Source organism: Bos grunniens, chromosome 2, assembly GCF_055505025.1.
Source record: "Bos grunniens cultivar Pamir isolate PY7600 chromosome 2, Bosgru_T2T1.0, whole genome shotgun sequence".
In the NCBI taxonomy this organism is placed as follows: Eukaryota; Metazoa; Chordata; class Mammalia; order Artiodactyla; family Bovidae; genus Bos; species Bos grunniens.
In genome coordinates, this window is record NC_141166.1 from 135,266,681 (window position 1) to 135,278,885 (window position 12,205).

Here is a 12,205-nt window from a genome sequence, read left to right on the forward strand (position 1 = left end):
ATAAGAAACAGAGTTAGGGATTGTGTAAAAGGTATGCTTTATAAACTATTAAGTCATTTTTAAATAGCTGACAATTTCATATAAAAATAATGGTGTCACTCTAGAGAAAAAATCTAATTCTCTTTATATGATTTTGTTTAACTGAGATGGTTGTATCAGAATGTCATGCACCTTTGCGGGTATTAGAATTAATGCTGTCCAGCGTCTAACACAATGTTTGACACAGAGTGGGCCCTCACTGAATGGTCATTACTATGGGAGGGGCTTCAGGGCAGGCCTCCCCTTCTCCAGTCCTGCTCCATCACCTGCACAGGGGTGGACACTGCAGAGCGGGAAGGGGGAGCCACAGCCTCTGTGGCTCTCAGACACATCACTGCACAGTGTTTCTCCAGCAGACTGTATAGGGCAGAGGTGCAAAGGGGGCAGGAAAGGCAAGCTGCTGCATTGGAAGATGAGGTACCAGGTCATGTCCAATGACTATGGCATGTGAGCAGCTTACCTGGACTCCATCTTTGTGTGCATGAGTCTTCCTTTCAAACTGGGCCTGCTTCTTCAACTTCCTCCTCTGCGTCTTCTCCAGCCACAGGTCATCTAAACTGATGCATGAGTGCTGAGGGATTCTCCTGGGTTGTGAAGGAGTCTCCCGGGGGACGTCTTCTGCAGAAATGAAGGGAAGAATCCATGTCCCCACCTCGGCGGTAGAGAATGGCCCCGGAGCTGGCTCAGTGTGAAAAGCTTTCAGATCCTGGAAGCAACTGGGCTTCTTGCCTGGTTGTTCTTCCCACAGCATGTGGCTCTAGAGAACAGAGAGCAGAACATGTCCAGTGAGCACAGTGTTCTTTCTCTGTTCACTTTCTTTCTATGTTTTGGTTAATCCCCAAAATACAGATTCCAGTGAAGTACTTTGTTCACAGTAATTTTGGAAAATGTGAAGACTGGAAACAAAAGAAACCTTGTTTCTGTTGAAATGTTCTATTTTTAAGACTATTTCAAAGAATCAAGTCTTCCACCTTGATCAAAGAATTAGGTCTTGAAAGTTGTCTTGAAAGTAATTCATTAGAAATATTTTTTAAGGGTCAGTGGTTGCGGCAGAAAGCTCTTGCCTAAACAATGCCCCCTGAGAACAGAATTTGAGTGGAGACACACAGGCATTTGCTACTCCTTACTTAGCACAGACATTAACTAGACGTGTGCACACTGTACCTTCCTTAGGCACCTATGCTGCCATCACTTTGTCTGGGTTGCTGTCATCCACTCAGGAACCCTAACTGAATTGCAGAGTAACATCTGTCCACACTAACGGCATACTTTGGCTTCACGTTGCACAACCATCTCTCTGTGCTTTCAAATCAAAGGAGCAGAAACTTTTCTTCGGCCATCCCCAGTCCCACTCTAGTGGACACCTCCTCACGTCCCCTCTTTGGAATGTCATCACGAAGTACTTTGTGTATACTCTTTGGTGGAAACAAAGGTGAAATTTCTCTTAACTATTTCAAGAGGCTTTGTATATTCATGCATACACACAGACACAGACACACACATGGAGAAAGAAGGCGAAGGGGAGGCATAATTACTACAGAATGGCTTTGGTGTACAGCCTGGGAATTGGGACTTTTCAAAGCTTGGCAAGTGATTCTAATATGCACGCAAGGTAAAGAATCACTGTGTATTTTTTGTACCAATTTAAAAAGTGCTTTACTTAGTTCCCTCTCCTCAACTTCACTCTAGCTAGAAGCCACAGGCATATTATCCATATCCTGTAAATAAGGTAATAGAAACTCAGCAAACTTAAGTGATAACCCAAGTGCACACAACTCTGTGTGTCATTAGACAGTTGATCCTTGGACAACATGAGTTTGAACTGCATGGATCTACTCATGGTTTATTTTCAATAGTAATTCTCTATACAGCGGTATTTTCTATACAGCAGCATTTTCTATACAGCAGTATAGGATCCATGGATGGCTGAATCCCTGGATGTGGAACTGTGAGTATGGAGGGCTGACTGTTAAGTTATACTTGGATGTTCCACTATGCAGAGGGTAGGCGCTATTAACACTGGCATTGTTAAGTGTCAGCTGTATTCTTCTGATTCTAAATCCCATATCCTTTTCACGATTCTACGTGGTAAAAATTCCTGTTGTTTTACAGGTGGAAATAACATCTCCTTAACTAAGCAAGGACCACACCTTACGCTCTTTTATAATTCTCAAAGTTCTTGCAAAGGGAATGGAAGTTAATGATCACATCTTTATGCAAGACTCTGTTGTGCATTTTATGTACAGTACATAAAGAAGCTGTTCTCCTAAGGCTTTCAGTGAGCAAATGACACAAAGCTGCCTGTAAGGAAGCCAAGCTACCCTCATGCTGAGGCTTCCACAGGAACGCGGTTATTGCCACTAGATATGAGCTCACTTATTTTTGAACAAAAGAAACTCGGACTTTTCTGATGCACCATCCCCTAGGCTTCTACCAGCTTGTACGGGAGCTATTGGCTGGGACCTCCTGATGCTGTCAATGATGGATTGATCCTCAACTTTTGCTTTATGAGAATTTTAGAACATTACCATTTTCATAGCTTGGCTATAGGGCTTTAGGGTGAGTCCTGGCTGGAGAATGGTTCTCTAAGTACAAAATTTCACCTTTATTTTTTTCCATTAGCTTAATGGAAAACAGCCCCCCTCCCTCCCCATTTCCCCACCTTAGGGGTGCTACTAGGGCCATATATCCATTCACTCACCAAGGAATTTTGATTTTCTCAGTAAAAAAAGGTCTTTGTTTTGAGGCTATTAATTAGAGCAGTATTTGTAAAACCACCAGCATCATCCAGTATGGTGGGCAGCTTCTAAGATGGCCCCAAAGACCTCATCACCTTGATGAAGGCCCTTGTATGAGCCCTTCCTCTTGAATATAGGCTGGACTTAGGGACTTACTTCTAATGAATGACTTTGGCAGAATGGAATGTCATTTCCAAGATTAGGTAAAGGTTGTCGCTTCCATTTGAGGGTGCCTCTCATGGACCCCTTGCTCTGGAAGAAGTCAGATGATGTACTGTGAATAGGGCCATGGAGAATCTCATGTGGCAAGAAACTGATGTCTCCAAGTCAACAGGCAGCATGGATCTGAGGCCTGTCAACAGCTACCTTAGTGAGTGTGGAAGCAAGACACCTTGCAGTCTGGCCTTGAGCTGAACACAGCCCCTTGCAAGAGACCATGAACCCAAGCTTAATCAGCTGGTTTTACAGCAATAGGTAGAAACTTGCTAGACCTGCAGACTTTTAAGCCCCATATTATCCAGCAATTCCACTACTGGGCATATATCCTGAGAAAACAATTCAAAAAGACACATGTATCTCACTGTTCATTGCAGAACTATTTACAATAGCCAGGACATGGAAGAAATGTAGATGTTCACTGACTGATGAATGGATAAAAAAGTTGTGAGATAGATATACACACACACACACACACACACACACACACACTGCTGCTGCTGCTGCTAAGTCGCTTCAGTCGTGTCTGACTCTGTGCGACCCCATAGACGGCAGCCCATCAGGCTCCACCATCCCTGGGATTCTCCAGGCAAGAACACTGGAGTGGGTTGCCATTTCCTTCTCCAATGCATGAAAATGAAAAGTGAAAGTGAAGTCACTCAGTCGTGTCCGACTCTTAGTGACCCCATGGACTGCAGCCTACCAGGCTCCTCCGTCCGTGAGATTTTCCAGGCAAGAGTACTGGAGTCGGTTGCCATTGCCTTCTCCAATACACACACACAGACATATATATATATATATATATATATATATATATATATATGCAATGGAATATTATGCAGCCATTAAAAGGAACAAATCTGAGTCAGTTCTAGTGAGGTGGATGAACCCAAAGTGTGTTATACAGAGTGAAGTAAGTCAGAAAAAGAAAAAGAAATATTGTATATTAATGTGTATATATGGAATCTAGAAAAATTGTACTGATGAACTTACTTTCAGGGAAGGAATAGAGACCCAGATGTAGAGAATCGATTTGTGGACATAGTCGGGGAAGGAGAGGGTGGAACAAATTGAGAGAATAGCATTGACATATATACACTACCATATACAAAATGGATAGGTAGTGGGAAGCTGCTGTGTAACTCAGGGGGATCAGCCTAGTGCTCTATGATGACCTAGAGGGGTAAGATGGATGGGGAGTGAGAAAAGCAGATAAATGTATACTTATTTCTGATTCACATTGCTGTACAGCAGAAACCAATACAAGCAATTATCCTCCAATTAAAAATACATTATAATATAACTAAGGAGATAAAATACTTGTTCACTGAAAATTATAGACTTTGATGAACAAAATCAAAGAAGATAAATGTCACAAGTAAATGTTAAGATGCTTTATGATCATGGATTAGAAGAATAGTATTGTTGTATTGTATAGTATTGTATAGTATTGCTGTAACAGCAATCTACAGTTTCAATGCGATACCTATCAAAATTCCAATAACATTTTCCACAGAAATAGCACAAACAATCCTAAACTTTGTATGGAATCCTAAAAGATCTCAAATAGGCAAAGCAATTCTTTGCAAATAAAGAACAAAGCTGGAGGTTTTGTGCTTCTTAATTTCAAACTATATAATGAAGTACTCTAATCAAAACAGTAGTGACATAAACGCAGACATATAGATCAGTGTAACAGAAAAAAACCAGAAATAAACTCACTCATATATAATCAACTAATTTATGACAGAGAGGCCAAGAATATATGATGGTACCAAGAATATATGATGAAGAGGATAGTTTTCAATAAAGGGTGCTGGGAACTAGACATCCACATGCAAAAGGTTATCTTTTACCATACACAAAAATCAACCCTAAATGGATTAAAGGCTTGAATGTGCAACCTGAAACCATAAAATTCCTGGAAGAAAACACAGGCAGTAAACTCCTTACATTGGGTATAGTGAAGAATTTTTTGGATTTGACACCAAAAACAAAGGAACAAAAGCAAAAATTTACAAATGGGATTACATCAAACAGTAAAGTTTCTGCACAACAAAGGAAACCTTCAACAATATGAAAAGGCAACAGTACTCAATGTGAGAAAGTATTTGCAAATAATATAGCCAATAAGGGGTTAATATCTAAAGTATATTAATATATAGAGCTTACACAGCTCAAAAACAAAAAACAAACAAAACCCATCAGAATTCAATTAAAAAGCAGATGGGGGCGGGAGTGTGTGAATACACATTTTTCCAAAGAAACCATAGAAATGGCCAATAGGAACATGAAAAGACACTCAACAGGCCTAATTATCAGGGAAATGAACATCCACACCACAAGGAGATATCATCTCACACCTGCTAGAATCATCAAAAAGACAAGAAATACCAAGTGTTGGCGAGTATGAGGAGAAAAGAGAACCCATGTGCAATGTTGGTAGAAATGTAAACTTGTACAGCCACTATAGAAAACAGTATAGAAGTTCCTCAAAATATTAAAAGTAGAACTACCATCTGATCCAGAAATTCCACCTTTGGATATTCAAAGAAAATGAAATCAGTAATTGAAAGATACATATGCACCACAGTGTTCAACTGCAGAGTTATTTGCAATAGCTAAGATACCAAGGTGTTATTGATAGATGAATGGATAAAGAAAATGTATATATACAATGGAATATTATTCAGTTTTAAGATAGAATGAAATCTTGCCATTTGTGACAACATAGATGGTCCTTGAGTACATTAGGCTGCTTTCAAAGTAAGTCAGAAGTAGAAAGATTTATGATTTATTTTATGATCTCACTTATATGTGGAATCTAAAAACAAAAGCTCATAGATACAGAGAAAAGACTGGTGGTAGCCAGAAGTAGGGGATGAGAAGGTGCATGAAAGGATTGAAGGGAGTTAGAAGGTACAAACTTCAAGTTATAAAATAGTTAAGTCTTGTGGATGTAATATGGTGTCCTTGTTGTTCAGTCAGTAAGTTGTGTCTGACTCTATACCACTTGATGGACTGTAGCACACAAGGCTCCTCTTTACTTCACTATCTTCCAGAGTTTGCTCAAGTTTATGTCCATTGAGTTGGTGATGCTATCTAAGCATTTCATCCTCTGCCACACCCTTCTCCTTTTGTCGTCAATCTTTCCCAGCAACAGGGTCTTTTCCAATGAGTTGACTCTTTGCATCAGGTGGTCTAAGTACTGGAGCTTCAGGTTCAGCAACAGACCTTCCAGTGAATAGTCAGGATTGATTTCCTTTAGGATTGACTGGTTTGATATCCTTGCAGTCTGAGGGACTCTCAATAGTCTTCTCCAGTATCACAATTTGAGAACATCCCTTCTTTGACACTCAGCATTCTTTATTGTCCAACTCTCACTTCTGCACATGACTACTGAAAAAAAACCATACCTTTGACTATGTGTACATTTGTTAGCAAAGTGATGTCTCTGCTTTTTAATCTGCTGTCTTAGGTTTGTCATAGCTTTCCTTCCAAGGAGCAAGCATCTTTTAATTTCATGGCTGCAGTCACTATCTGCAGTGATTTCAGAACCCAAGAAAAGAAAATCTGTCACTGTTTCCACTACCCCCCTTCTATTTGTCATGAAATGATGGGACCAGATGACATGATCTTAGTATTTTTAGTAATGAATTTCAAGCTAGCTTTTTCACTTTCCTCTGTTATCCTCATCAAGATGCTCCTTAGTTTCTCTTCACTTTTTGCCCTTTGAGTGGTATCATATGCATATTTGATGCTGTTTATATTTCTCCTGGCAATATTAATTCCACCTTGTGATTCATCCAACCCAGCATTTTGCATGATGCACTCTGCATAGAAGTTAAATTAGCAGGGTGACAATGTACTCATTGTAGTCCTTTCCCAATTTTGAACCAGTTAATTGTACCATGTCTGGTTCTAACTGTTGCTACTTGACCCACATACAGGTTTCTCAGAAGGTAGGTAAGGTGGACTGGTATTCCCATTTCTTTAAGAACTTTCCAGTTTTTTGTGATCCACACAGCCAAAGGCCTTAGTGTAGTCAATGAAGCAGAAGTAGATGTTTTCCTAGAACTGTCTTCCTTTCTCCAGATCCAACGAATGTTAGCAATTTGATCTCTGGTTCCTCTGCCTCTTTCAAACACAGCTTATAAATCTTCAAGTTCTCAAATATGTACTGCTGAAGCCTAGCTTGAAGGATTTTGAGCATGGCCTTCCTATAATAGCATGTGAAAGGTGTACAAATGTATGATAGTTTGAACACTCTTTGACATTGACCTTCTTTGGTATTGCAATGAAAACTGACATTGCCCAATCCTGTGGCCATCGCTGAATTTCCAAATTTGCTGACATATTGAGTGCAGCACTTTAACAGCATTGTCTTTTAGGATTTTAAATAAGTCAGCTGGAATTCTGTCACCTCCACTAGCTTTGTTTGAAGTAATGCTTCCAATGGCCCACTTGACTTCCTAAGGCCACTTGACTTCACACTCTAGGATGTCCACCTCTAGGAGTGACTACACCATTGTGGTTATCTGAGTCATTAAGACCTTTCTTGTATAGTTCTGTGTATTATTACCACTGCTTCTTAATCTCTTTTGCTTTTGTTAGGTCCTTACCATTTCTGCCCTTTGTCATGTCAATCTTTGCATGAAATGTTCCCTTGATAGCTCCAATTTTCTTGAAGAGATCTCTAGTCTTTCCCATTCTATAGTTTTCCTCTATTTCTTTGCATCATTCATTTAAGAAGGCCTTATTATCTCTCCTTGTTATTCTCTGGAACTCTGCATTCAGTTGGGTATATCTTTCCCTTTCTTTCTTGCCTTTCACTTCTCTTCTTTCCTCAGATATTTGTAAAGCCTCCTGAGACAACTGCTTTATCTTGTTGCATTTCATTTTCTTTGGGAAGGTTTTGGTCACTGCCTCCGGTACAAGTTACAAACCTTTGTCCATAGTTCTTCAGGCACTCTGTCTATAAGATCTAATCCCTTGAATCTATTCATCATCTCCACTGTATCAAATAAGAGATTTGATTTAGATCTTACCTGAATGGCACAGTGGTTTTCCCTACTTGCTGCTGCTGCTGCTAAGTCGCTTCAGTTGTGTCCGACTCTGTGCGACCCCATAGATGGCAGCCCAGCAGGCTCCATCGCCCCTGGGATTCTCCAGGCAAGAACACTGGAGTGGGTTGCCATTTCCTTTCCCTACTTACTTCAATTTAAGTCTGAATTTTACAATAAGGAGCTCATGAACTGAGCTACAGTCAGTTCCAGGTCTTGTTTTTACTGACTATATAGAGCTGGCCCATCTTTGGCTGCAAAGAACATAATCAATCTGATTTTGGTATTGTCCATCTGGTGATGACGATGTGTAGAGTCGTGTCTTAGGTTGGAAAAAGGTGTTTGCTATGACCAGCATGTTCTTTTGACAAAGCTCTGTTAGCCTTTGCCCTGCTTCATTTTGTACTCTAATGCCAAACTTGCCTCTTATTCTGGATATCTCTTGACTTCCTACTTTTGCATTCCAATCTCCTTTGATGGAAAGGACATCTTTTTTTGGTTTTAGTTCTAGAAGATGTTGTACTTCATAGAACCTGTCAATTTCAGGTTTTTCAGCATCAGTGATTGAGGTATAGACTTGGATTACTGTGATGTTTAATAGTTTGCCTTAGAAATGAAATGAGATCATTCTGTCATTTTTGAGATTGCACCTAAGTACTACGCTTTGAATTCTTTTGTTGATTATGAGGTCTATTCAACTTATTCTAAATGATTCTTGCTTACAGTAATAGATATAATGATCATCTGATTTAAATTCACCCATTCCTGTCCATTTTAGTTTACTGATTCCTAAGATGTTGATGTTCAATCTTGTTGTCTCCTGATTGACCAGGTTCAATTTACCTTGTTTCATGGAATATTTCAGGTTCTTATGCAGTATTGTTTTTAACAGCACTGGACTTTCCCCACCAGCCATATCCACAGCTGAGCATCATTTTCCCTTTGGCCCAGCCACTTCATTCTTACTGGAGCTTTTGGTAATTTCCCTCTGCTCTTCCCCAGTACCATACTGGACACCTTCCAACTTGGGGAACTCATCTTCATGTGTCATTTTTTTCTTTTGCATTTTCATACTGTTCAAAAGGTTTTCCAGGAAAGAATATTTGAGTGGGTAGCCATTTCCTTCTCCAGTGGACCCTGTTTTGTCAGAACTATTCACTATGACCCATTCATCTTGGGTGGCTCTGCATGGCATGGCTTATCACTTCATTGAGTTATGCAAGCCCCTTCACCATGAGAAGGCTGTGATCCATGGGAGGGAGGCATGTACTATACACCATGGCAATTACAGTTAACACTGTATTGCATATTTGAAAGTTGCTAAGAGAGTAAATTTTAAAAGTTCTAATGACAAGAAAAAGAATTCTGGCTGGGACTTCCCTGGTGGTCCAGTAGTTAAGAATCTGCCTTGCCATGCAGGAGACATGGATTGATTTCTTGTTGGGGAACTAAGATCCCACATGCTGCAGAGCAACTAAATTTGTGTACTGCAACTACTGACCCGTGCACCACAAATAGAGTCTGTGTGCCTCAATGAAAAAGATCCTGCATGACGCAACAAAGATACTATATGCTGCGACTAAGTCCAGATGCAGCCAAATAAATAAATAACATTAAAAAATAAAATATATAATGGCTTAGAATTTCCCAAATGTGAGGAGAGATTTTGATAACCTAATTCATGAAACTTACAGGTTACCAAACAAAATCTAGTTAAACAGAACCTCTCCAAGACACATTATAATACAACTGTCAAAAATCAAACACAAAGAGAGAATCTTAAAATAATCAAGAGAAAATAAGCTTGTAACTTACAAGGGAATCTCATAGGGCTACTAGTGGATTTCTCAGCAGAATCTTTGAAGGCCAGAAAAGAGTGGGATGATATATTCAAAGTGTTGAGAGTAAAAATCTGCCAACCAAGAATACTCTATCCAGTAAAGTTATCCTTCAGAAATAAAGGAGAGATAAAGACTTCCAGAAAAACAAAAGCTGAGGGAATTGATCACTACTAGACCTACCTTATAAGAAATGTAGAAAGGAATTTCACAAGCTTAAATGAAAGTATACTAATTACTAACATGAAAACATGAAGCATACCATTATGGAAAATCATCCATTCACAAAGAAAGGCAGAAAGTAATAAAGGAACTACCAAACACCCAGGAAGCAATTAACAAAATAGGATTAATAAGTGTCAGTAGATACTCTAAATAGAAATAGATTAAATTCTCTAATCAAGAGTCAGAAAGTGGTTGAACAGATCAAAAAAGAAAGAAATTTTTACTGCTTATAAGAGACCCAATCAGATTTAGGGTCACATAGGCTCAGAGAAAAGGGATGAAAAAATATGTTCCATGTATGTAGAAATCAGAAGACAGCAGAGTAGCTATACTTATATCAGACAAAATAAAGTTAAAAATTGTAATGAGGTAAAGATAATTTTATAATGATAAAGAGCTCAATTCATGAAGAAGATATAATAGTCATAAATATAAATACACCAACACTGGAGTATCTAAGTATATTAAAGCAATATCAGAAAAACGTATCAGAGGGCAAAGCAGACAATAATACAATAATTGTAGAAGATTCCAATATCCCACTTAAAACAATGGATAGGACATCCAGAAAATCAATAAGAAAATGTTGGATCTGAACTATACTTTTAGACCAAATGGGCCAAACAAACATATTCATAACATTTCATATAACAGCGGCAGAATACACATTGCTCTCAAGTACACATAGAACATTCTCCAGGATAGATCATATGATAAATCAAAGAAAAAAAATCTTAGCAAATTTAAGAAAATTGAAATAGTACCAGATATATTTCTAGACAGTAGCATGACTAGAAATCAATAACAGAAGAAAAACTGGAAAGTTCACAAATATGTGGAAATTGAATGACACAGTCCTGAACAATCAGTGAGTCAAAGAAGAAATAAAAAATGAAATAAAGATATATTGAATGAAATGAAAATGGAAACATAATACTCCAAAACCTAGGGGGTGCAGGAAGAGCAGTTCTTAGAGGGAAATTTACAATTATAAATGCCTACAATAAGAAAAAAAATCTCAAATAAGCAACTTAATTTCATATTTTAAGGAACCAGAAAAAGAAGAACAACGAATTGAGCCTGAGTTATCAGAAGGAAAGAAACAACAAAAATCAGAGCAGAAACAAATGAAATGGAGACCAGAAAAACAATAGAAAAGACAAGGAAACTAAGTGTTGATTTTTAGAAAAGATAAACAAAATTGACAATCCTTTAGCTAGACTAACTAGGATAAAAAGAGCAAAGGCTCAAGTAAAATCAGAAATGAAAGAGTTGACATTACAGGTGATACCATAGAAATAAAAAGGATCATCAGAGACTACTATTGACAGCTATATGCAACTGAATTGAATATACCTAGAGAAAATGGATAAATTCCTAGAATCAGACAATCCACCAACACTGAATCATGAAGAAATAGAAAATCTGAGCAGACCAAGTCGTGTATTTTACAACATAAAAGAGCTCAGAACCAGATGGTCTCAGCAGTGAATTCTCAGTTCAGTTCAGTGGCTCAGTTGTGTCTGACTCTTTGTGACCCCCATGGACTGCAGCAAGCCAAACTTCCTTGTCCACTATTAACTCCTGGAGTTTGCTCAAACTCACGTTCATTGAGTTGGTGAATTCGACCAAACATTTAAAGAAGAACTAATGCAAATTCTTCTTAAACTTTTCAAAAAATTGAAGAGAGAACACTTACAAATTCACTTTACAAGACCAGCATTACCCTGATACACTTCAACAAAGAAATTTATCTAAATAACTACATGTAGAAAAATGAAATTGGACCCCATCTTACACTACTCACAAAATTAACTTGAAATGAATTAAGCACATAAACATGAGACTGAATACAGTAAAGCCTCTAGAAAAAAAGGAAGAAGCTCCTTGACATTGGTCTTGGCAATGATTTTTGGACATCACACCAAAAGGATAAGCAACAAAAGTAAAAGTCAGCAAGTGGGCTAAATCAAATGAAAAAGCTTTTCACAGTAAAAACAAATAAAAAACCCAATCAACTAAATGATAAGGCAATCCACAAAATAGTAGAAAATATTTGCAAACCATATATTGGAAAAGACATTAA

At 38.4% G+C, this 12,205-nt stretch overlaps 1 protein-coding gene across 5 annotated transcripts in view; it reads right to left on the minus strand.

The window, feature by feature from the left end:
* ARHGEF4 (Rho guanine nucleotide exchange factor 4) overlaps positions 1 to 12,205 on the minus strand; it is a 331,792-nt gene that overhangs the window by 148,162 nt on the left and 171,425 nt on the right. For all 5 annotated transcript variants that reach the window (XM_086372203.1, XM_086372239.1, XM_086372228.1 and 2 more), the window contains exon 3: positions 500 to 796. In XM_086372203.1, coding sequence (XP_086228329.1) covers positions 500 to 796 — 297 coding nt within the window. The remainder of the gene's footprint in view (positions 1 to 499; positions 797 to 12,205) is intronic.